The sequence below is a fragment of the Ammospiza nelsoni genome, chromosome 3 (assembly GCF_027579445.1).
Source record: "Ammospiza nelsoni isolate bAmmNel1 chromosome 3, bAmmNel1.pri, whole genome shotgun sequence".
Classification (NCBI taxonomy): domain Eukaryota; kingdom Metazoa; phylum Chordata; class Aves; order Passeriformes; family Passerellidae; genus Ammospiza; species Ammospiza nelsoni.
Window position 1 is genome coordinate 47,056,835 of NC_080635.1, and position 26,614 is coordinate 47,083,448.

Genomic DNA, 26,614 nt, shown 5'->3' on the forward strand with positions numbered 1-26,614 from the left:
TCTAGCTCTGAGCAATGTTGCAATTTCTAGGTTAATCTCACTTAGGGAATTATTCAGCTTATTGTGCAAGTGCACATACACACACCACACACACAAACACACAAAAATATGTGTGCCATCACATATATTCTAATGCAATATTCTAAATTTCAAGATATAGATGAGGAAAACTGGATTTATATAGCTTTTAAATGAATGGTCACTGTGTTTGCAAAACCATGTAAGAGGAATGCTGAAAAGCACCATTTGAAAAATAAATCTTTGTATTAGCTGAGAACGTATTTTCAGTAGTTTGCGCAAATATTTCCTGTGCCTTGTGAAATGTTTCTATAACAAGTGGGGAGTCAGGGTTCCATTTCTAAATGAGTGTACCTCTAAATGAATTTTTTTTTTTAATCCAAGTTAGGTAGATAGAAATCACTGTATTTGAGCTGTTCCACTGGGGTTTTTTGATACTGAAAAAAAATACAGTGTGTGTGTGGCACCAGAATTGGTTGGGAACAGGAAAGGCATATTTTGTATCCGTACTAAATGTGTTGGCTTAGTGCATAGAAGACTTGACCCTTGTCAGGTGTTTTGAAGTTAACTGGCTGACTTATGGATTAATGAGTTTAAGACTGAAGTCAACCAGCGACAGGAATGAGCTTTGTTGTGTGTGTGGCTGTGGTGCAGATTTACAAATTTTTATAATGCTTTCAGCTGGACCATGAAAGTCTGATGTAAAGCTTATCTCTGATCTCTGACTATGGCCATACTTGTGGGATCATGTTTATGTGTATGGGGGGAGGGAGATGAATTCTTTAACACTCGACACCTGACTCTGCCAGGTTTCTAGCCATACTATACTGCGCTATTCAAGGCATTAATAAAGTTAAAACCTTAAGCTGTATGACCAGTAGGTCATAAAAAACTGTTGCTGAGTATTGCGACCAGCTTTCTTTCACAGCTGGATTATCATCCTGAACAACTAACTCTTTTTTCTTTTCTCTTTTTCATAGCTGTTGTGAACTTGGACAACTCTGTGGTTGATCTAGAGACGCTGCAAGCCCTCTATGAGAATGTGAGTAGTCAGAGGAAGTCCATAAAATGTAGGAATACTGTATGTCCATGTGAAGGTATTTTTACTTGGCATCAATAATATTCAGAAGGCCTGTAGAAGTCCTATTTTGACGTGACTTTATTTTCCCCAAAAGCAATGAAAATACCAAGTATTTTAATTGCATTTATTCCCATTGAGTGTTTTATGAAGTGCATGTATTTCTACATGAGTAACATGATCAACTTCTAAATGACTAAACAGATGTTAATTTTGCTCCTTTTTTTGCTTCTTGGGTGTGGCAGTCTTTGATCAATAGAACCATACCTTACACTCCACACCTTTGAATTCACTTTGTAATTTCACTAATATAAAAATCCTGCTCAACTGAAAAAAAGTTTTGATAACAGAAGTTATTCTCTTTATGGAACTGGAGCATTTAATTATTCTTGCTTCAGGAATTGCTCCAAAATAGTTTTAATTCTTTGAAAGGAAAAGAATTTCTCTAAGATGGTGTATTAAAAAGTAGTATAAACTTCCGGGGCTTCATAAATATCTGGTAGTAATAATCAGAGAGATTTAACCTTAAGGTATGTAAAGTCAGGGATTCAGAGTATGCTCAAGCATGTTCTAAAACTTGACAAAGCCTGTAAAGTAAAAAATTCAAAATGTTGCATCTTAGAAGTGTATTTCTGCCTTCACCTGGGGCCAGTGAACATTGCCCTGTCTGTGAGTGCAGTGCCTGGATGTGTGGAGGTCTGGCTAGGCACCTCTTGAAAGAGTGAGGAGGCTTTCTCTTTGCCCTCCAAAGAACTTTGAAATACAAGATGTAAAGCTGTGAGCCACAGAATAGCGTTGAAGGCCAGTGTATGTTATTGTACGAGATCCTTAACTTCCCTCGTGGTTTTGAGAATGTTAATTAATTTTACACCTTTCAGATATTTGGTTTTTAGACTTTAGCTTTTAGCCCCCTGCTTTGGAATGATTTGATGGTTTATGAAGTCCCCCTAAATAATCCACTTCGGCGTGCAAAAAGAGAGATAGTAAGCTCTAGTCCACTTTACAGAAAAACTGAGGAGCTAAATAAAACAGAAAGAAACCAAAAGTCTGATGAGAGCTAGAAAGGACTTTTGCTATTCATTCCTGAAGAACCAGGTTAACCAACACTGCCCAGAAGATAATGGTCAAAAGAAAAACCTCTTCTAAAAACATTCCAAATCTTTATGAACTCTTTGCTTCTTTGCTCCACAACATTTTTGTTTTGGCCGATGGTATTTTATTTTAAATTACTTTTAATCTGCTTCCTTACACAGTGCATATATATTCCATGCCATGCAGTTTTTAGCAGGCAAAAAATTTGAATTAATTTTATAAGTTACATGTGTGTGAATGTGAGAGATTTTCTTGTGGGAAGTATGGAATACATACTGCAGTCATAATCAGTTTTTGCATTCTTCTCTTTCTTATTGTGAACAAGTTGTGTTTTTTTCATTTCAGTTTTAAAATATATTCCTCTTATGTTGATAATGAACTAAAACTTTTTAAATTTTTACTTAATGTCATCTCTAATATACTTCGGAATCTTAATATAATGGATTATTTGCAAATTTGCGGTTCATTGAAATAACCAAATGACATTGTGTGCATTTTTTAATTACCTTCACTTATTACAGAAGATTTCTAGGAAATGTCCTGATCAAGGAAAATACCATGTGTAAATCTCAGGAAAGAATCAAGTTTTCCACTGTCTAATATATCTCTTTGCTTGGAATAGAAAACAGACCAGTCCAATTTTATTATATTTGCTTGGGTGGAAAACAGAAAAAAAAAAAACCCAAAACCACAACCAAAAACCAAACAGATTACAAGAAAAGCCCTCATATTACTTGGGTAGGATTTTATAAGGGGACCTGAATTTTAATCCTGGATCTTCTTTTTGATGAAACTCTGTCTTGAAAGAAGCTTTCTTTTTAGTTGACTTCTGTTTTCTTTTTTTCCTTTCAGCCCTCTGTCAAAACACTTCAGACCTTGCATTTTCTTCCCTTTCTAGCTTGACTAATTATAGCAGTATTGTTCAATAACTGTTGTAAGTAATGGGTGGTACCAGAGAGCCTGGCATGTTTGATTCCTCCCTTATTTCTCAATCTCATCCTGTGTTGTAAGTGGGAATAACTTTGCAGCATTTACTTCTTAGCCATTGACTTAATTTTTAGTTCTTAGGGTTTTTTTTTATGGATTGAGAATTTTTTTTGCTGGATATTTCAATACCACTGTACTAGTTCTCAGTCTTTCTATTTGATCTGTATGGAACATATGGGAGCATTTATTTTACAGTTCTTCCTTCAGAACGTAACCATTTTTTCTGATTGCATGTGTCTGGCATAGTGCTTTCCCTTCTTAAATGTGAATGAAATTTGGGCAGTCTCCAAACCTAAACACACCCTAATTTCAAAAGCCACAGTCCCGAGGGTTCAATTCCTGTTTACTGAGGAATTAAACTTCTGTTAAACCACAAAGATATTGTCTATATCTTAGTGACTTTTTTATAAACTAAGAAGCCCACACCCCACCAAAGATCCAAGCCCTCAATAATTTATTTAATATTATTAAGTTGAATTGTATTAAGTGAGAAAGACTGTGTTAGTGCAGCATTGTACTGTACAGTCAAATAGCTCTTAGGTGTGGTTGTGTAGCTTGCTTTGTGAAGAGTTGTTTAAATACATGTTGATAATTAGTTATGTATTTGTATCTAGACAGTTTAATGGGAGAATCTTTGTATAAAACTGCATGTAAATGTGCTTTTCCAAATTCTCTAATAACAATGAAATCAGGTGATAGCTATAATTAGAGAGAGAGAAGGCAGGTAAACATTCCAGTTGCTGTGTGGTGTTAGGACATATTGGTTCTGATGAGAAATGTAGCACCTGGCAAATCAGTGAATGTTTACTTTGAAACAGATTGCCTCTTAGCAGCTGGGGTTGTAGCTTAAGCGTCACTGAAACGAGGAATGTCTGCTTCTGCTTGTGTCTTTGCTATGTCATGGAAACAGTTGTATAAAGGTGGATTAAAAATGCTATAGAATAATTTCTCATCTTTCATTTTGCCCTTTTTCCATCATGAAAGAAACATGCATATTTTCATAATTAGGCTCCCAGTAAATTGCCCATATTGTCTTTATCTTTAAAAGACTTAAGTCGATGCTTTCAAAAACCTCAAAATGCCTTTGCTGGGGAGAAAGGGCATCCACAAGTCTGAAGTGCATCACACTTCTCTGCCCTTAAGATTCAAACTTTCTCCTCTATTATTTCTTGTGATTTTTTTTCTTATTTTAAACTAGCAATTACAATGGGATGTCTTTTTTTTTTGGCAAAGCCAAACTGTACTTACAAACTATAACTATACTGAGTTCTGATGATCCAGCTTGAAAAGAATATGGTATTTATTATTAACCAGGGTATCTCTGTATATCCTTGTTTCATTTGCTATTGACAAAATTCCTTAGACAACTCACTTATTGTTTTTGAAAGATAGAACACAAACTTTTAAAGTGAAGTTTGCAAAAAAATAAAATTTCATATGTTTGAAATGACCTAAACTCAGAGCTAGGCTTCTGTTGTAAGGAAAGAAAAAGCGAACCAGGATATGTATGAGATTTATGTTGTGAGATGGAAAAAGGGCCCTTATGAACTTTGGTAAGAGCAAATACTGGCTAAATTCATACTCTGGAAGAAAATGGGAAAAGAATTAAACTGAAGAAGAATATTTTTGCAGTAATTTAATTCAGATTTTTGCTGTCTGATTTTAGATATAGTTAATATCAAATTCTAGTACATTATATTATTTTTTCCACTTTTGATGCTATATATATCTATATCTAGCAAAAAATCAAGGAAAAAAAGAGCAGTAACATTCAAAGAGATGCTAATGCAATTAGGTTAATGACTTTTATGATAAGTATTTATTGAATGTGTTCTCTCTTGACACACATTTGGAAGGCAATATAAAAGCTTTTTTAAAAATTATCCATCTGTAAATTGGAGAAAAAATAGGCATTAATAATAAAGAAATCTGGTAAAATTCTGAGAAATTATTTTTGATAATACCTGTGCAATAGACACAGTATTCCTTTTCTGTCAGAATTTAAAGTACCATTGATCACAAGTCTGGATAACTGAGCCCTAATTAGTGACTTGAAATTCCAATTTGAGTCTGAACTTGGGCTGGATACTTCAGCTTCTTGATTTTGGTGGAGGGTGTAAACTTTCTCTCTTGAGTTTTGCTCTGGCCTGCCCATGAGTGGATCATGCTTAGCCTTTGTATCTCTGACAGTTGTTACTTGTTTGCATACACAACCTGAGAATAATGGCTTAAATAAGGAATAGGGAGTCTGCCTAACCTTTGCCCGTGGGATTTGGTGGAGAAGCATCAAGTGCTTGAACATTCATGTATGTGATAGATTGCTGTGATAAGATGTGTAGAAGGCTGTGAGAGAGAGAACTCTGAGTATTTATTCTAAAATATTTGCAAATAACCATTTAGGTTTATGCTCCATGCTAAAATACTTACTTCTCTTTAACTGTTATGAAAAAAATGTTAAGTGATTTTCCTTCAGTTTAACAGGAGAGAAGATAATTTAAAGAGTGACCAGAAATAATGGACATTAATTTAATTTGTTAGCATGAGAACTAGTTTACTTTTACAAAAAGCTGGGCTTTTTTTCAAAAACTTAGTGTAAAAAAAGTGTAAATTGACTACATGAAGTTTTTGAAATACAAGTTGAATAAATAAAATAGCTCCTCCTACAGTCATGTCATTTGCACACCTAGAGCTCTGTGGCTCTGATGACGTGACCACTGGAACGATGCTACCTCTCTTGGCATCCTTCCAGCTTCTAAAATCTGTAGATTTCACCTGTTCCCAAGAGAGGTCTTACTGATTTGAGAAGTGATGGAAACTTTCTTTTCTTTTAACTCTCACCTGGGTAAGAGTGTTCTAGATTAAGTGTGGACATGTCCCATTTACATTGGCATTTTTAACACAAAACCAAACCCAAGCCTTCTCCACAACAGCACATGCAATATTTAAGTTAATACTTCTGCAGTTAGTTGTCTTTTTCTAGCCCTTGTCCTGGAAAAGTCTTCTAAAATAGGATTAAAAATTGATTAAATTTTCTGATCCTAGTATCTTGGAAACCTTCTTCTCAGGATAGCATTGTACAAGAAACAATTGCTACAGTAATTGTATTCACAGATCCTATATCTGCCTTGACTTCATGCAGAAAAGTGTCTTTGGAGGATGAATTCCCAAGTTTCTTTCCCCACACTGAAGTAAAACTGGAATAGGGAATTCGTGTAACTGAGTGTTATGAATGGCCACTGCCAGTATTCTAAAATTAAAAACTGGTAAACAAGCCTCAGCCTAGCCCTTGTTAACTGAGAAAGGTCTGATGACATATAAACAAGCAGATAAAGGGAGGCCCAAACAGGTCAAGGGAAGTGACATGCTCAGCACTAGTGGGACCACATTTAGGATGCTGTGTGCAGGTGTGGCCTCTCCAGGGCAAGAGGCAGTGACACATTGGAGCAAGGCTAGCAGAGAGCAGCAATGATGGTTAAAGACTTGGAGAAGTGTTGTTCAAGGAGAGGCTGGGAGACAGCTGGGGTTGCTCAGTCTGGAAAAGAGAAAGCTCAGAGGAATCTTACCAGTATGTACAAACAAATACCTCACTGGGGAGGGGGACTAAAGAGCACATATCAAGACTCAGGGATGCCTGACTTAAGGACAAGACATAGAGGGCCTCCTGAGTTTGAAGCACTAGAACAGGCTGCCTAGAGAAGGCATCAGGTCTCCATCCCTGGAGATATTCAAAACCTGGCAGGATGTGATACTGAGCAAGCTTCTCGAGCTGCCTCTGGTTTTTGTCAGTGTTCACCTAGACAGTCTCCAGGGGTCCTTTCAATCCTCAGCTATTCTATTAATCTTTGGTACAGGTACTGCCACAAATTTAATCTCTTAGTGTCCAGAAAAAAGTTTATTGCTGGACAAAAAATATATATTTGCTATCTGTTGAAGTATTTAATATATAAGATGGGACCACTTTAGAGATGACCTTTGAAGGGCATCCACAGAAAGGCTGACTAAATACTAGGATATGTGACATTATAGACAGGTGACTGCATTATTTGCAGGCTTCTTGAAGTATTAAGAGACACTCTGAAGGGATTTTGCTATATGACTCTTCAATCTCTTCATCTTTTTACTTCACATCAGTATTTTCACCCTTTTCACATGGGAAGATGTTCAACAATTTCAGAAAAAGTGTCCAAACTCCAATTTCTGGTTTCAGGTTCCTGATGGAGTAGTCATAATGATTTTAAACAGCTCTTCTTCTAATTCTGCAAAAGCATTCAAGAGAGAATGCAGGTGCAGCATTTCTTACACTTTGCCATTATCTGAATGATTAGAATATAATTTTTTACTGTTGTCTTCAAGTTCTGTGGTGGAGAAGGTTAAAAAATGAGTGTAATTTTTCTTAAAGGAATAAAGGTAGATACACTTTTTTTTAACTCTTGGGCAGATTAATGTTTTGGATCTCTCTTGGAAACTGCTATGATTGTCAAAAAAAGGGTCAGAAGGAGAAATTTTCTTTTCACTTTTTTTCTTTTCCATGCCATTCCATTTTTCAGTACTACTGTTTGTAAAAAAAATTTTACCATAGCTTGGAGCACTGAAAAAAAAAATGGTGAGGCTCAGTTTCTATTGATTGGAATATTGAAGAAGAGACTTCACAGTGTGCCACAGAGTTCTTCAAGAAGCTAGGCAGTTTATATCTACTCTTTTTTTTTTTTTTCTTATTAAGATAAAAATGAAATTAATTTTACTTCAAAGAATTATGCAGTAGTTCTCATGTATTATATGTATGATAGTTCCATTATAAATATGGGTTTTTTCCTAAGTGTTTTTTCAAATCCCAAAGAAAATTTAAATTGCAGTAAAAAAACCTGTTTTCATTTATTTAAGAAAATGTATTATTAAAATATATATTTAAAGATCAGATCACATTCAAATGTAACCCAACAAATTTGTGAAGAGAAATATAACTCTCCTCTTGAGTCCTTCAATTCAAACATCTCGTAAATGAGCAAAGAAGAGGAATTGGGAATTAAGATCATTGTCTCAGTGCATTGAATGAGTCAATACTTTGCAGACTGCTAGTAGTCAATATTATTATTTGCAAGATACTCTATTCTCCATCAGATCTTTTTATAGTTAAACTTTGTGGACTTCATACTTTATGGACTCCTATGGTTTTTACCATAAGCGGATGCTAGAACGAAAAATCTATGAATTTGATTTTTGTTACAAGGGCAAATTTCTGTCTGTTGTTTGACCAGTCAAAACCATTTTTTATCTTTTTTTTTTTTTTTTTCCTTTATTCCAGAGAGCACAATCAGATGAACTTGAAAAAATAGAAAAGCATAGCAAGGCATCCAAGGAAAAAGAAAATGCCAAGTCTTTGGATAAGCCAGAACAGTAAGAACATATTTATGATAGAGCAGTTTTGCTCACTTAGAAAACTTTCACTTCTGTAGTAAAATATGTATAAAAAACCCCCCAAAGTCTGTACCTGCTGACAGTGACTCAAATAATTTTTTTTAATCACTTCTTCAGGTTCCTCTATGAACTCTCACTGATTCCCAACTTTTCAGAACGTGTGTTTTGCATCCTGTTCCAGTCAACGTTTTCAGAAAGCATTGGTTCAATCCGTCGCAAACTTGAATTGTTACAGAAACTGTGTGAGGTAGGTTGTGCTCTGTGAAAAAACAGATCTAAATTTCTGATTTTTAATCTTTTTAGACTTTACTCATATTTCAAAAGTTTTCACTTTATTTACTTAGGTATTTCAAATATTTAAAATCTGAAGGATAGCAGAATTGCACATTTTATGATTGTACTTTAACATCAAAGTGAATTTTAAGATTAGCTTTTGCTAATAAATTATATAATGCTTTTGCCATCAGTGTGTATCAGTCTCTGGAAAACCATGCACCCTCTCCTTTTGTTAAAGCAAAATCTTCTCTTTTCACAGTCACCATTATCAGTCTTTTTCAAAGGAATGCCAGTTTAGCTAACATTGTGTTGGTTGAGAAATGTGCAACTTAGTAATATCTCTGATATCTAGAGATAGCAATGTTATATCTAGTCAGAAGAGATTACTGAAATTTTGCAGTCCCATAAAAAACAAATACATAGCTTTAAAATGCAGGTTTCATCAGTATTTTAATAACTTAGAACCATTTCAACTGTTTTACGGTTTACTATGTAATATCTTTTATTTAATGTTTTTAATTGTTAAACCTCGGTGTTTTATTAACTTGTTGATGAATTTTCTGTGAAATTAAATATGTCATTCACAATGTCAGTATCAGTTAAGGATTGCTATTTTGTTTTTCTTAACAGGTCATGACTGGTAATACTGTACAGATTTTCTGTTATTTTTTCTAAGTATCCATTTTTGAGATAATATTCTCCATATATATAAAATTACATATTAACATTGTTCTACTTCTGCATGTTGCAGTAGAAGGTAACTTCCTTTATCTGAGTCTTTGTGCAAGTATTATTTCTAAACACAACATCAACAAATCTGTTCATTAACCATAAATATTTATTGGACTTTGAACAGAATTTTTTTCTCTGTATTTTAGACATTGAAGAATGAATCAGGAGTTATGCGGGTTCTTGGTTTGGTTCTTGCCTTTGGGAATTACATGAATGGTGGAAACAGGACACGAGGACAAGCTGATGGGTTTGGACTAGATATTCTGCCAAAACTGAAAGATGTCAAGAGCAGTGTAAGTTGATTCAAGACTTCCTGAAGGCCTGAGAAGGTTAAAATCTCTGAAAATAACTTTGTTTCTGAGTGAATTGTGTGAAGCTTATGAAGGAATGTAGAAGGGACTTCTTTTGCTACTGTGCTTACCTGATCACACTTCTAGAGTTGGATGCATTTCTGTAGAATTATAAAAATTAACCATCTCTTTTCACTACTGTACAAACAAAAATACTTAAAATTGTTTTAATTCTTAGTTTGATGTAAATTTGGTTTTCAGTACACTTCATCCTTTCAACTTTTCTTGTAATTAGAAGCAATACTATGATCTTACTGTTAAAAGTTTATTACGGAAGTGGAAGGAGTTCCATGCTGATTCAAAATATTTGTGAGGGGAAAAATACCACTCCTAAAAATTATTGGATAGGCATCCAGAGCATTTGTGATAACCCAAGATTCATTCTTTATGTACACCATGATTACAGAGTTTGTATTTGACAATGGAACATGTAGTCACCTGAGTAAAGGACTTCTTGATTCAAGATCTGTCTAGTGTAGTAATCTCAGTAGAGACAATGATAAATAGTGTTTTTTCTTGCTCAGTGCAAAACTGTAATTTGTGTGTTACCAGCACTTTTTGTCTTCATTTAATCATTTTGGGGTTGCATTCAAATACCTGCTTTGTTTACAAGGAAACAATCTTAGAGTTTCTATGGCTAATGAAAAACCTTATCTGCATGTGACAGATTATAGCAATAACTCTTGAGCCTTAAAATTTGTTGCTACATCTGTCTGGCGAGTCACTGTCAAGATCTTCAATTCTGCAAATGGCAGAAAAAAAGTGTTGGTTTCCATTCTTGGTCCCTCACTAAACATACATATTAGCTGCTGGTTTAGGTGATGTGAGCAGAGCTTTAACCCTGAGTTGAGAGAGCATGTCAGCCATTTGCCTTTTTAAATGGATGGAGGAATTTCCTTCTTTCATTCTGGTTTCTTTGGTAAACCATGGGAGCAGTGAACAGCTTACTTCAAATTGACTCTAAACCCAATATATCACCAGTTTTAGAGCTCTGATCAGTAGGAAATTTAGGCACACTAAATTTAGTTTGGTAACTCAAGACTTCAGTACGTAATTTGCTGGAAATGTTATGACTATTAAGCTTTCAGTTGGAAGATATATTTTCAGTTCATTTGCGACTGATCAGTCAGGAAAGTTCTTAAAAAATCCTTTTCTGAAAATATCTAAAAATTTAATTCTGTCAGAAATCCTCTTCAAATGGAAGATTTTTTTGCTGAAGTTTCATTAGAGAGCTTACAGAGGAGAAGCAATTAAAAAGCTCCCTCAACCCCCAATGCTCTCCCCAGCCCCCCAAATTCCATTTTTATAAAACTTTCTTTGTTTCATTTAACTATGCTTTGGTTATAGTTGTAGTGTTGCAAACGAACTTGTATATGCATGAACCCAGAAACAATTTCTCTTTTCCTTCTTGGGAAATTTCAGAATGTAAGGGTTTGATTTGCAATCAGATAGAATTAAAAATATGAGGAGTGTGTTACATGAGTGTTTTCTCTTTCTTCATTTTATTTAATGATTAAATGGAACTGCAGGGTGTGGTTTGTTTTTGTAATTAGAAGCAATACTGTGCTTCTTATTGGTTTGGGTGTTTTTTTTGTATGTTTCAATTTTTGTTTTGTTTTGTTTTTTTTTAATGAAGGGACCAAACCAACAAAGTGTTTTTTATACACTAAATATTTCATTTATCAGAATTATTTTTTCTGATTTTTTTTTCTGTGAGTTTCAGTAACACAGCAAACTCTATCCTCTTCTATACAGGACAACAGCAGAAGTCTTCTATCGTACATTGTCTCATATTATTTGCGTAATTTTGATGAGGTGAGTGAAAATTAAAATTAACTCTGTTAAATTCTGATTAAGCAGCCCATCTTACTAAATTTGCTCTTCTGTTAGTGAGATGCAGAAATATGTATAAATATTCCCTGGGATTTCAGTTATATATTTTAGTATAGAACAAAAGTAATGAGCACTAGGTAACTGTTCATTTGTTTATTCATCAGGATGCTGGAAGGGAACAATGCATCTTTCCTCTTCCGGATCCACAAGATCTCTTCCAGGCTTCACAACTGAAGTTTGATGATTTTCAAAAAGATCTCCGCAAAATGAAGAAAGATTTGCGAGGTACAGAACCTAGATTAAAAGCTAATTTTATGTTACCATTATATCTCTTCTATTCTTGTTTGTATCATTTTGAGAATTTAGATGTTACTGTAAAAATAGTTGTGTATTTTTAACTTTTCAATTAGTAGTTTGCCTCTTTAATTTGCTTTTCTATGACTATTTATGCCATATTCCATAATTGTGTAGATAACCTGAAGAAGGTTTTTAAATTAAACAGCATCAAAACAGTTAGGTTAAATCTTCTGTTTCAAAACCAAACTAAAAAACTAATTTAGTTTTCCTTTTGTGTAAGCTGATTTCAAATCTTTGACCATAAAAAGCGTTGGAAATTGTTGGATCATGTCCATGATAAAAAAAAGTTTATAACCAGGTTTAAATACTATCTAGCAGATAAAATAATATGTATGAAATTGTTCAAGACCCTTGAAATATCTGGATTTTACTGAACAGTAATATGCAAAGGAAGTATTTTTTCTCCTCTTATGAAATGTTTTCTTTAAGTGAATTCAACAAGTTTAAGATATATTTGGTAGACTTTAATGAGGAATAGTTATCATATATTTCTTATTAACATGGGGATCTAAATACTGAATTTCTTAAGTAAGTGTAGTTTGCACAAATCATCCATAATCTTCAATATTACTGCAAAAAATCTCTGCTAAACTGGTCAGTTATGTTACTGTGCTAAATCTTTGAGGGAGAAATGCAAATCAAGGAGTGATATTACTGTTGCCTTGCTGCTTTTAAATGCCATTCCTCTAGAGACCTAGGAATGGTTTGGTAATCCATTAATCCCTGGATGACCTAGAATGGGAGGTTTTCTATTACAACAAAAACATAACATGGTTACCAAATGGTATCTGACCTTCTCTTCTTGCTGCTATGAAACTTTCTGTTTGGATATTTTAAAAATTATTTAAAATATTTTGAGTATTTAAAGTATTTAGTATTTTTAGTATTTAAAGTTGTATCAAAGTCATTCAGGGTGACACTGAGGAATGAACAGTAGTATCATCCATTTACTGCTCCTGACCTGCCTAGGGGGAAAAAGTCTCAGAATTCAGTAATGAAAACTTCTTGCAACTTCTAGATAATCTCAGAGCTGACATCTAAACTGGCACGTGTAGAAGAAGGATACTTAGGTCTTATTTCAAAAAGATACTTGAATTCAGGTGCATGTAAATAAATACACATTTCCTCGCAAATTCACCAAAAATGTTTTTGGTGAATATTTTCACATGGTTGAATATTTTCACATCAAAATTGAAATTTGCACAAAGACATAAATCTCTTGTGGAATAAATCCACATTGTGTAGTGATCAAAGCAGGGGTTCTGTAAAAATGGAAATTACATGCTTCAATCTGCCTTCAGATTGCAGTTGAATTCTTTCTGTGCTTACAATCCAACCCTTAGGCTCAAGGGTTTGTATTGTAAGACTGACTCTTGTCAGTCTGTTTTGCAGTTAATGAAACTGAAGAATAGCTACAAGCACCATTGCTCTTTCTCTATTGCATTTGGTACAAACATTTTTGGGGACAGCGCCAGCAGCTTCATCCTATCCTGAATATGAAGTGACAGTTTCAACACCAGACTTAAATATCAGTGATGACTTCTTAATAGTCTCCAGATATGCAAAATGCTTTGTGTTGACTTTCTTTTTCAAAGAAAAGTGACAAGACAAATTAAAAACCATTTGTCTTAAAAGATTTCATGACCACAAGAGCAGTAGTAGTAAAATTTAGTAATACACTAAAAATTCTGTGTTCTGATTGCTTGTTGTGATGATTTCAGTGAGATAGAATAACCTGTCTCAATTACAGTAATTTATAAATAGAGTACAAGTTTTACCAGAATGTGTCAAATTACTTCCAAGGGGCTATTTTTCTCTTCATTTACTTTAAGTACACTACCAGATTTACTAATGAACATGTGGAGTCTTGAGTTACTAGAGCTAGAAAGGGCCTTATCAAATGTCTGAACAGGAAGAGGGTTGTATGATGGTGAGAAAATTCTGACAAAATTCTAAATATTAACTTATTCTTTTGAAGTCAGTGTGATTAAATGACTACTGATTATTCCTAGGAAACACTGACTTTAGAGGCATAGAAATAAGTGCCCAGAATACATTAGAATTTTATACTGTGATGTGGACTGTAGCCTTGGACTTACATTCATCAGGAATTAGATGGCAGATTTTGTGAGTGGATTTCACCATTTGGTGAGGGTGGGTGTTTAATTTGTTCTTTGTTACGGAGAAACTGCAACTTGTAGATACTGATGCAGGCACTAACAGTTTAATGTTAGTTTCAAATACACTGAAAACCATGCAGTGAGATCATGCTTATTGCAATGTGGGAAGGAGATATTGATTCACCCAGAAAAAAGTCTTCTGCAGATACACTATCGCTGTCTTAGAAAACATTCCATGATCATTATTCAAAGGTAAATTTAATTAAAAATACTCAACAGAATACCCATAAAGTAGAGGACAGTTATTATTAAAAAAAAAGTTTAATAGCTGTAACAATAGCAGTTCGTTTTAGTACTGCACTGTTTTTTCCATCTAAAGATGTCAGTAGTATACACAGAGACAGGCAGATATAAATAATCTTCATGCTTCTGTAAAATTATTTTGCTAACGTGTTCTTTTGCAGTTTGGAGTTTGGGTTTATGTTTGTATTAGAATTATGCTGACTGTTTAAAAAGAAAAAGGTCTCATTCAAACTTCTGTGCTTTCTTCCCTTTTGACTATCAAGGCTATTGTCCATTTTCAAGTGTTTATGAACTCTATGCCTTGGCAGTTTGTAAAACTTTGGAAAAGAAAATCACCTCTAGTATTTCAGATTAAAATTGCAAATCCCAAGGAGTTTTAGAAGCATGCCATTTGCCTGTTCCAAGATGAATAGAAATTTCAGTTTTTTAAATAATACAGATCCAAAGGATAGCACTTATATACCGGATTTTTTTTTTTTTTTTGTAAGACAGAAGACCAAAGAACAAGTAGATCCTCTTACTAACAAATCAAGTGAGTTTGGCTCCATCTGTTGCTCCTAGATTTCACAGCTCTCCAGGATTCCCACTTTATCCTTTTTGACTTCAGTGACATATAGCTTGTTAAGCAACTTGATCTGCTTTTGATCTCTCCTGGCTGTCAGCAATGTTCCTTGATGCAGTCATGCCAAGCAATGACTTCTGTTCCTATGTCATTCCACAGAAGAAACTTTAGCACTTGCCACATGACTTAAATCAACTCACCATGTAAAGAAAATTGGGCAGCCAGGGTCACAGGAGCAGTGTGTGACACTCACTGATTAGGACCTCTGTTATATAACTATTAGTACCAGTATGTTTTTCTAGACACTTCAGAGTGCTCCAGGTAAAGCAGAAAGATGTGGAAAAGCATGTAGTAAATTAATCATGATTCTAACCCTCTTTGCCCTGAGGTTAAATTTTTGTTTAGGAAAATGTTGGATTTGTGGCCCAAATCCACAATGGATGTGGATGAAATTCTTCCAGATGTATTTGGTTTAGGAAAGAACTAGAACACTAGAATGGCATTGAGAGTTATAGAATTATAGCAAGTTAAAAATGTTTAGAAACTATTCTTTGGCTACACATTAGCATTCTAGCCTTACAACATTAAGTTTATTCTTGCTAATCAGAAACTAATTCATCACTTGTCACTTATTGCAAAACTTTCACTGAAGCTCAGCTAAAAGGGAATTAGAAACAATGTCAGGCCAAAAGTAAATGTGACTAGGAGAAGAGATTAATAGTACAATGAAATGCAGATTGCTATGAAATTGAGTTGAATTCAGTACTTGTTTATATGTCATAATGTCATATTTAATATATTTGATTGGAAACTGACTACAAGCAATAATTATCATAATTAAACATTATTTTTGATGCTTTCTTTTCTTATTCTGAGTGTTTACAACTCATTGAAAATTCTCCATCCAAAAGAAGCTAGGCTGTGTGGCCCAGTACATTTCCCTGATTTGGAATAAATGTGACTGAGAATGTTTATAAAGTGTTAAGCATTTGCAGAACACTTTGTATTTTAAAAGTATGTTCCAAGAAAAGCCCCAGAGTATCTTGGAAAAATACATTTTCCCTATTTTTTTCAGTGCTTCTTACAGTCACCTGAAGTTACCTGTTCATTTTGTACCTGCTAGTTGTAGAGCTGCTAGTTGTAGAGTTGTTGTGTGCTCTTGTGTTTAACACCTGCTGTGTGAATAAGAGCATTGGAAGTACCATCTTACACAATAAAAAGGCTTTTAAAGGTTGTATTTGGGATGGTGTCAATGTGCAATTGAGAGAGTTCAGACAACAATAGGCTTTCTAGTCATTCCTCTTGCCTCAGTAAAGGTTATCCTCAATACCTAGAAAGAGTTCCCATCCCTGAGAGTTCAGTCAAGCTGTAGTTTGAGATGGAATTTTCCTCTTCGTGGTCAAATCTGTGGGGTGCAGGGCTTACTTTGCAAAATAAGATTGTATCCGCTGCTAGTTCTTTAATAAGTAATATTAATGCTTTCAGACTAAAGCTTAAAAAAAATTGCAGCATTCTATTTGCCCCTCTCTCTCACACAACACACATGTATCCTTGTATCTTTTCATATTCTCAAGACTGTGTTCCATCATAGTTCTGATTATGGATCCAAGACTCTAGCAACATTCCAATGCCACTTCTTGATCAGAAGTAAGAGTGGTATTAATTGCAACTTCAATTAACAAACTTGAGCAGTCGTAATCTATTTAGGGCCCCACTTCAGGTGGAATAAAGGGAAGGGATTGCTCTTCTAAATTCGACTGTCCTCTCCTAAAGGAGAGGGACAATCTAAGGATTTGTAGATTTTCCAGTTAAGAAAAGGCCTTGAGCCTAGTCTGGTGATCTGTCTTTTAAAAAACTAAAGTTTGATGAAATAAATATCCTAAGAGATTTCCCCAAAAGTTTTTAAAATATTTATTTATTATTATTTATTATATTTAATATTTTTCATATTTAGTATTTCAAGTTTCAAGAGAAGGCAGAGCTGGAGTAGAGAGGATTGAAATGAGGAAAAAATTGTATTCTTTAGAGTTTGAATTGCATCATCAAAAACATTCAGAATTTGAAATGTTTGTGGTTTTGTCATTCTCCATTAATGGTTTTGCTACAAATGTGAATTAAGATATTTCCCAATTAAGAAATAGAGCCTTTTTTTTTTTTTTCTATGATCCATAGATCCATATTCTGGTGAAAAAATTCCTTCAGTCTTTTATAAAATAATGCCAAATCACTGAAGGTTATTAGTAGCAAAATAATAGTAACAGTAGTGGTTTGGGTCAGTCTTCCAGTTATCTCTATCACTTACCTTTACAGAAACAGGTATTATTTTAACCAAATTAAATCTTTACATTTGCCTACTCATTTACAACTGTACATCCATAAATTCTGTTTGTTCTGTTATCACTGAAAGGGTTAATTGCTGCAGCTATGCCACATGCAGATTCCTAAACCTAAACCAGATGTAAACTAAAGCCAGGCTTTCAGTCAATCTGTGAGTCATATTTTACTGTCCTTAAAACTCCAAACAAGGAGCTGTCTATGGAAGCCCTTGAAGACTCAGCAGTTCTTAGTGTAAGTCATTACAATTCCAAAAAAAATAAATAGAAGAAAATTAAGAGCTCTTTCTGTATTTGTGGCTGGGTTCATCAGAGTGTGTCTTTTGATGAGGCCAGCATTGTTTCCTTTAGATAAAGTCTAAACTTTCTTTTAAAGTCACAGGTTGCAGTTGTAGGGGATCCCGAAAGCACTGAGGAAGTTGAGAAAGGCGTGATAAAGTTGTTCTATAGGTTTTGGACAAGTAGGACACAGCCACATCTCCTGTGGAAGCCTGGGTAGTCCGAACCTTAGAAAATTAAGGACATAATTTCAAAGCTTCCATAAAAACTTTAATACACACAGTCTAGCAAGTCTCAATTAAAGGTATGCTCTCAAATATCTGAAACTATTTTGAAAATCCACCTGACTTCTAGAAGACTTCTGTAGATAAGTATGCAGTTTCTGAATTACTTAACAAAAACAGCTTAATGGATCTGTTAATTACTCATCCAGGATAATTCATTAGTCTGCTTGCTTTTTTTATTTTTTTATAGGTTGGGGTTTTTGTGTTCAGTGTGGGGTTTTTATTTGTTTGCTTTTATTTTCCATTAAATTTTTATATTTTGGGAGTTTGAAAAGAAAACTCCTCTTGCCCATTGTTATACTTGCCAAAGAAAATGCAGTAAGCCTGAGGAGCAGCTGGTCATCTGCTCATTCATTTTGTTCAAATAGAAATATTTTATATTTAGAAGAGATTTGTGCTTCCAGGGGCTAAAATTTAGTATCCAACAGAACCAGCTGGAAAATATGCATTAGACAGATAGTATGAATGTTGAAAAGTTTTTTTTTCTCCTTTTCAGAAAGGTAAAATAACTCTTTCTGATAATGAGACTGAGCACATTTTACATCACTTACCACAATCACTGAAAATGTTAGTGCAAAGCACGGAGTGTTTTGTCACTTTCCTTTTCCTTACAGATGTCTCTTAAATGATATTGGCTGTAATGAAACTTTATATGTTTTTACTAAATTGACCTGAAATAAAAATAAAACAAAAATATAGGACGAGCAAGCTAACACAATGGCTTCAAAAAAAATGCAATTAATTGTATTTTAACACAGAAATAACAGAAATAGAGAATGAGATGAATTATTGAGATACTGGATACAGCTGAAATTGCAATTTGTTTAAATCTCTAAACTGGTTTTGAGCACAGAATATCACATCAATTTCCAGGTCAGAAGCATTTGAGACACATATGCATGTATGGGCAAAAAAGCTACCAGTTTGAATTGCCCACAAGAATCTGGTTTGATTGCTTCTGTGAAAAATTGCATACAGTTCTCTGCAGCGTATGATCTTGAGAGGAGATGAAATTAGATGTACTATCGGTCCTTTCCATTATTTATGTATTGCTTATAGGTTAAAATTGATTTAGAGATCTAGAGAAAAAGTGTCTCTGCCCTTGCCAACTTCTATTTAGGATTTGAGATCTTTGGAAGGTCTCAAGTGCATAATTTGGGATTAGAGGATACTGAAACCTTCACCTTGCTTTAAAGTAACAAAAAGTATCTTTATTCCTGTTTGGGCAATTCAGTCTTGTGACATCAGTTTCTACCTCGTGCTTGGCTTTTGTGACTGCCAATATGAGTCTCTTTTGTGGTGCCTTGAATACCTTTCAATTCCTTCAATATAAGAAAATTTAAAATCTGCTGGAAGCAAATGGAGTTTTTAAAATTTGCTAACTTTGCCTAAGTTTTTCAATTGTATATATATCTGCTAAAATGAGAGAATAACTAAACATGAGAATAGGGAACATAAGACCAGGTTTTGAGTCAATTAAGAATGATCAGACAAGCTTTTGCTTTAGACAAAACTTTGTTACAAAGTTTGCTTTAGACAAAACTTTGTTACAAAGTCATCACAGATTCCCTTTGCCAATCTATTCCTTTGATATTTGGGATGTTTAGCTGAGCAGCTTCATGGAGATAAATGTATTTGAGTTTGAAGCTGAGGATAAAAAATATTACATTTAGAAGGCTGTTTGTGTTCTCACATACCTTCTGACGCAAGCATTTACTCAGTATCTTACTTCTTCATTTGTGAAGAAATACTGGGAACTGGTATTTTGTACTACTTTCATCAAGATCAACACTCTAAATTCTTCAGTTACAATGAGGAATAGCAATGGCTTATATGAATAGTGGGGCTTTATATTCTAGTGACAAATTACAGAAAGCAAGGAAATGCATGTTTTGGAATGTATGCACTTGAACTGGAAATTCTGAGACAGAATTCAAGGAGGATTCATTTCTTGAATGATAGGAGCTTGTCATAGCCTAAAAAGATTTCCCTTATGGTGGTAATTGGAGCTCAACATTCATCTCAAAATAAAGTCTAGGGTCTTCTCTTAACCCAAATTAAATTAGCTTGGAAGTGTGAAGGTACCACCTTACTCACAAATAATTGTTGTGTCAGGGCTGCTTTAGGCTCCAGATTCTCTGTCTTGGTTTTTAGTCCAATAAGAAGCAAGCTGTTCTTGTTCAAGTTCTCTCAGAGAGTTCGAGCAATGAGTATTCTTACAATCTTTCACTTTAGTCCTTTTGCTTTTGAAAAATGCAGAACTCTTCACCACATCTGTGTTTTTATCAAGTATCAAGGCCTCCTCTGGCTTAACTCCCTAAATTAAGGTCATTCCTGCTGTTTGGTGCAGGTTTTACATCTGAACCTTATTTAATTCAGGCACCATTACCTGGGGGCGGGTATATCAATACAGCCTGGAATCTGAGTTTTTAATTTTGTTCCCATACGATTCTGCCCTTTAAATTTGTCTTTCTCCCTCAAAACCACTGGATACTTTTGTTAATTTTTTGCTACCACTTATTTAAATTCACGCACTGGCCACAAATTATCTGCATATAAAAATATTTTACTGGGAACATGACTGTTCCTGACTCTATTATCCTAGTGTTTGTACCTGTAGTGTGTTTGAGGCACATATTCCACCGGTTTCCCTGGATATTAATTAAAGTGTCTTTTCTTGTAGTATGCAGATCCATGCTATGATGTGTCATCCTAAACTAATCTGTTACTTCAATTTCAGCATGTGAGACAGAAGCAGCAAAAGTTTATCAGCTATCACTAGAAGAGCACCTACAGCCCTTCAAAGACAACATGGAGCAATTCATTAGTCAAGGTAAATAATGAAACGTCGCTTAACCTTTTCATGACATTTCAAAGGAAAGTTATGGGAACAATGTTTATACATTGTGGGAAAGGGACTGTTTATTTTGGCATCATAGAAAGACATGGATTAGTTTGATCAGATGCCACACAGTTCTAACAGATTTGCAAAGTTGTTCTCTTGTACTGTAGGTGACTCACTCTCTTTTGCATGACAGCAAAGACAAATGCTATTGGCTTGAGTGTGTGATCTTTTAAGTTCAACATTCCTGTAGAAAACAAATTTACAGCCTTTGTTCCTTGAAAAATTATTGAGGCTGGATTTGTTTCATTAACTTCATTCCACTGAGATAATTCTTTTGTATGCGCCAAAAACATGGAATAAGCATAACAAAAGTAGTTAAAGGTTTTTCAGATCTACTGCAAATCCATATGAAATATTTGGATGTGATTAATGAATAGCACTGCAATAAAAAAATATATTAAAAATATCCAGGATCAACTGGCATCCTGAATATTAGGAGAAAAACACTTTTAAAATGAATAGACTATTGTTTACTAGACTTTTCTTTGACGAGATTATAGGAAATAAGGATAACTTTGGGTTTTCACTAATGTATGTCAGAGCATCTCTTGAAATTCTACTCTGCATCAACCAATTTGCCTTTTTAGTACAAGTCAGAATTCAATGCATCAGGAGCAAAATACCCTGATGAGTACACCAACATAATTTTAACATTTTGCTGCTCATTCTGCTTTGATATTTCCTTTTATAATCGAAGACCTGTTGTCTCCTGAACAGGCGTTATGTGAGAATTCTGTTTCTAGTGCTGATTTATCAATTCATTAACCTAGAGCTACCATATCTAGAAATATTTATTAACTGAATGTGCTTTGTATTTGAGAGGCCTGTCAGATATGCTTGTATATCTTCCTGGTTAGAGTATCCAAGATGACTATCTGTCCAAATGTTATAAGTGGAATACCTATGGAATCGCAGAATGGTTTGGGTTGGAGGGGACTGAACCAGGCTACACATGTGCTGATCCATGCTACAGGACTCAATTACAGGGAATAAATTGAGCACACCTAATATTTTTAATCATCAAATATGAACTGCTGTTTTCTAAGACAAGTGTGGCAATCAGGGTGTTGTCTCCAGCACTAGTAGGTATGAACCAATTTCAAGCTGAATTCTGGTTATGTATGTATGGCATACAAATATTTCAGTAGTGGTATGATTGAACATGTATCAAGTGTTTTGCATTAGGTTAATATTATAGTTTTTATGTATAGATAGGGGACATTCAAATCGCAAGTTTGTCTGCAAGATATCACTGTTGGTATGCTGTAAATCATGTCATTTTTACCTTATTAACAGAGTAGGAAATCAAACATGGGGATTGTCCCTGGAGGTGTTCAGGCCAGGTTATGAAGCTCTGAGCAACCTTGTCTAGTGAAAGGTGTCCCTGACTATGGCAGGGGGTTGGAACTAGATGATCTTTAAGGTCCCTTCCAACTCAAACCATTCTATGATTATATGATTGTGTTTCAGCAGAAGTAAAATTTGTTAAAATTGTGTTTTTTCTTTTAGAAACCATATTTTTAAAAGTATCTAACTTTATACTTATGCTTATTTTATGATTTCTGGCTACACTTTCCTGATTATAATTTTATATATGCTGTATAATGATCTGGTTTTGCAAGGATATGCAATTTCTTTTGTGACTACATGTCTGTACTTTTGGAGAGTCAGGAAAAAGAAAAGAAAAAGGTATATCCATCACATCCATTAGGAGGTTTGCTGTGTTCCCATATTAATAGTGTATATTGTTGGGTGGTTAACAAAGGGAGAAGCCCATAATGTCAGTAAAAATATCACTATGTCATGTTGATGAAAATAATTGGAAATGTATATTGTGAACACAGTAAAAGTGTGACTAAACAATTATCTACTTTTTTTTTTAATAGTAGGGCCTATTAAGCAGAATTCTGTCCTAATGTAAGAAAGACAAAGGCTAACATATAGCAAGAAAGAATCCCTGGTTAAGTTCCAAAAATAAAGTAATTTAAATACCTTTCATTATGAAATCCTTTGTTTTTACTTCATGGGATTGAATTCCGACTTGAAAGAGGCCATGTTTAAAGCAGGATTTCTCTTTCCTGTTCAGTGTTTGACAAGCTTTTGATCTAGATATTTTTTCTAGGGGCTTTTGTTGTTTGTGTAGACATAATCGATGAGTCTTTTCAGCTAGACTGCACACGTGATCATTTAGAAAAACAGAGGGACAATTCTTGGCACCTTTTGGGGATTTTTGTTTATATAACATATGCTCTGGGCAAAGAAAAATCAAGCTTTACGTTTTTATCTTTTCAAGTTCCAGTTTCTCTAAAGTCAGAAAAAGTTTTAACTTATAATTCAGATGAAAAGCATTTTTCATAAGGTTGAATTATTTGGCATGTTTATATGATGCCTTTTCAGAGTAGATAACTTGTGTGCATAATGGGACCCAAAAGTTCAAAGGAGCTAGTTACTTACAGCATATTCACTTATACATGTTGCAAGCAGCTAAAATGGAAATGGTTTTCCCACAGGCAAGAAAACTTGGATACCAAATTAAATATCCTTGGCAAGGGGTTAGAAATGCAATGCTTTATAAGAATAGTAACTGCCACACACAGCTAGATAACTTTGGGTTATGTTACTGCAACTAGTCTAGCTGATTGTTGCTAATTATGTATTAATTAAAAAACAGTTTTTTAATGTTAACACTTTAGTAGATTCATCAGAGACAAAACAGGTCGTATATCTCCAGCTTGATTGTAAAGATCGTTTCATCTGAAAGCTAAAGAAGGGAAAGAAGCAAGAATGTGTTCAGAATAATGAAATTTTTAGATTAAAGTGGTAGTGGTACATTTGATGAAGGCTGTTCAGTATTTGCCTTGCTATCCAAGTCAGTAGGGTAAACAGCCAGCATGTGCATTAAAGTATGCAATTAGTGACAGGATGCCAGTCCTTTCTTGAGGGACTTCATGATCATTCCTATAGTGATCAGTATACTTAGCAGAAAGTTAAATTACCTGTGCTCTCCTTTCTACATTGGCTTAGTGGATATTGGCAAGCATGATTCACCCCATAAAATTTGTCCTTTCCAATGAAAATTTATTCATACCAAACAGTAGAAGTTTAAAATTTGCATGTTCCCAATATAGCATATATAGTCACATTTTCTGTCTTTGAGGTATTCCTCACAAGTTATCACAATTTGAATGAGAGAGATTGAAAACAAAGCACTGTTTGGGAACCTTGTCTCCATTGTTCCATATGCAGCTGTGGATAGATAGGGGTGCAAATACATGAGAGATCACATCTACCAGCTTGGAGAGTTTCAGAAATCACTTCTTTTTCTGGTGAAAATGAGTCTGACATGACACAGTGGGGAAATGCTGAGGGTACTAATTATCACAGGGTTTGTAGAGGAATTTCATTAGCAGTTAGTAGTCCTTTAGCCTTGTCCCCACTGGACAGGTTGGCCAGCTGAAACTGAAAGAACTGTGTGTACATGAACCACAAATGATTCGTAGTCCTCAGGTTTTAACTGTGGTTAAGTTTGCAGTGAAAAGCAGTCTCTGGGTGCTGTTGAGGTGCTGTCTTGGCTGTGCATCCTTGTCAGCTTGATAAAGCAAGAAACTTATGGCAGGAGGTAGCAGCCATCACTTCCTCAGAATAGCAAGTCTTTTTAGGGAAGTGGGAAGATTCAGTATGTTGAAATCACAGCTTTTCCACTGAGATTCTATAAATTGTAAAAATGCTGCAGACTTCAAATCTGAGCCAATCATCCTACATCATATTAAGAAGCCAAGTCAATATAATTTGTTTTATCCTTAAAAAAACCATTATGCCATGGGAGAAGTACAAGCATTGTTTGCAGAAGTAAAAACAAAAACTTCTGATGTTTGGCTAGTTCATTTAAAAGCAATAAGAATTATTCCAGTGTGATTTTAAGTTTTGGACCACAGGGTAGCCATTCCGTCTTTGGTTCCTTCTGGTCTAAATTTGCAAAACTGCAGTTCTGCTATTGCAAGTGAATACAAGCACCAGGTTTTGTTCTGCTGGACCCAAGAATATAGACTCTTCTCCAGACATTAATTCTAGTCACATCCTCATGATCTTACAGAATAAAGATGCTAAAATTGTCCTGTTGGTTGAACTGTCTGTAACTACCTCCTTCTTTTGCCTAGAAGAGCATTCAGGAACCCGGTTTCCAAAGTGTTACTAAAGGAATGTATAAGTCACAGTGAGTTCTATTTATTGCTGTAGCTGCAACCAGATAGTTGGTCATGACTTGCTCTCTTAGGTCAAGTAGCAAAAGGCTGTGCATCATCAAATGATGGATTGTGAATGAGACTAAAGCATCAGACTGAATCTTGGATGTCTGGGTTAAGTTCCTGGCTCCAGAAATACTGTAGATGATTGCAAAATGAGTGCTGCTATGGTAATCTGAATTCTGGCCTTTTCTAACCCAGAATGATTGATTTTGCAGATTTCATTTTCTTTAAATATTGTGTTTATAATTTGATAAATATAAGGGAGAACATAGCAGTAGTTCATAATTTTTCTAAAAATAATTTGAGGAAAATATGACTGAAGCATGATTAGGAAGATATATGAATAAATATGCTTTTGTTTTTCTTTAAAAAATTGCATGGAACATTAAGAGATTGGATATTAGTAATTTATGTGGAGACACTCACTTTAAATATTATTATGATTACCAAAATATCCTCATTAGTAATATCTAAAAAATACTTTTTTTTCCTTTGAGAATAAAATGTTGAAGGAATATGAAGGGCAAGCAACATAAACTCATTAGAACGTAAGATGCAGGAATTCAACTTAAGCAGTTTAATTTTATAAATGTTTGCATTTTTCTGTTAATATTCTTTTTGTTGAATTATTGAAGGAGCTTTTAAAACTTGCTCTTTTTGTCCTGAAAGTATTCTTGTAATCTCACACTGACATCTTAATGCTGATAAATAGTTTAACATCAGCATGATATAAACTTGTTCCTACTTCAGATGTCAGCACCTCCATTGGTGTGCATTTTTACGTAGTAATCCTAATTCAGATTGTGTTGTATTTGCAACACTAGACAGGCTTCACTGAATTAGCCTTTCCTCACTTCAAAGTCCATGAAAGACCAAACTTTTAGACTGGGGTTGTCAGCTGTTTTATTCCTTTGGCACAGGATCTCATATAATCATTTTTGTAGGCATCACAGCGGTTTCAGACAGCACTGGTGTGGTGGAGTTAAAAAAGGTATTTTGTCATCACATGAGAACAGATCAATGTATGAGTATCAGAATAGCATGATACAAGTCATCCAATGCAAAAGACTATGAAAAAAAATGCCTCTGAAAAAAATTGCTAAAAACTTTTTTGATACTTGGAGAAGGCTGAAAACTCACATTTTAAATCTCTTCTCCAGTAAAAATGTAATCAAATAAGATTTTTTTATTACATAGTTCCTGGGATGGAGAATGAAAAATAAGGGGATATTAAAGCTTAGGTCCTTCATGAGCCCTAATCACAATAGCATATGTTCTTCTGCGCTGTGAAGTCCAGGCTCACAGATGAACAGTTCTCTTGCTGGATCTTTACTGTACCTGAAGACATATATTTAGTCATAGGTATGCTGTCTGACTTCACATCTGTTTCCTGCCTAGTCCTAAATGAGACTTTTAGGCAGCATAGGATTTAATATCAGCAGCAGG

At 34.5% G+C, this 26,614-nt stretch overlaps 1 protein-coding gene across 1 annotated transcript in view; it reads left to right on the plus strand.

The window, feature by feature from the left end:
- Positions 1-26,614, plus strand: part of FMN2 (formin 2) — a 154,360-nt gene that overhangs the window by 85,863 nt on the left and 41,883 nt on the right. The window contains exons 9-15 of the mRNA XM_059469064.1: positions 999-1,060; positions 8,478-8,569; positions 8,708-8,837; positions 9,745-9,891; positions 11,704-11,763; positions 11,946-12,066; positions 20,760-20,852. Coding sequence (XP_059325047.1) covers positions 999-1,060; positions 8,478-8,569; positions 8,708-8,837; positions 9,745-9,891; positions 11,704-11,763; positions 11,946-12,066; positions 20,760-20,852 — 705 coding nt within the window. The remainder of the gene's footprint in view (positions 1-998; positions 1,061-8,477; positions 8,570-8,707; positions 8,838-9,744; positions 9,892-11,703; positions 11,764-11,945; positions 12,067-20,759; positions 20,853-26,614) is intronic.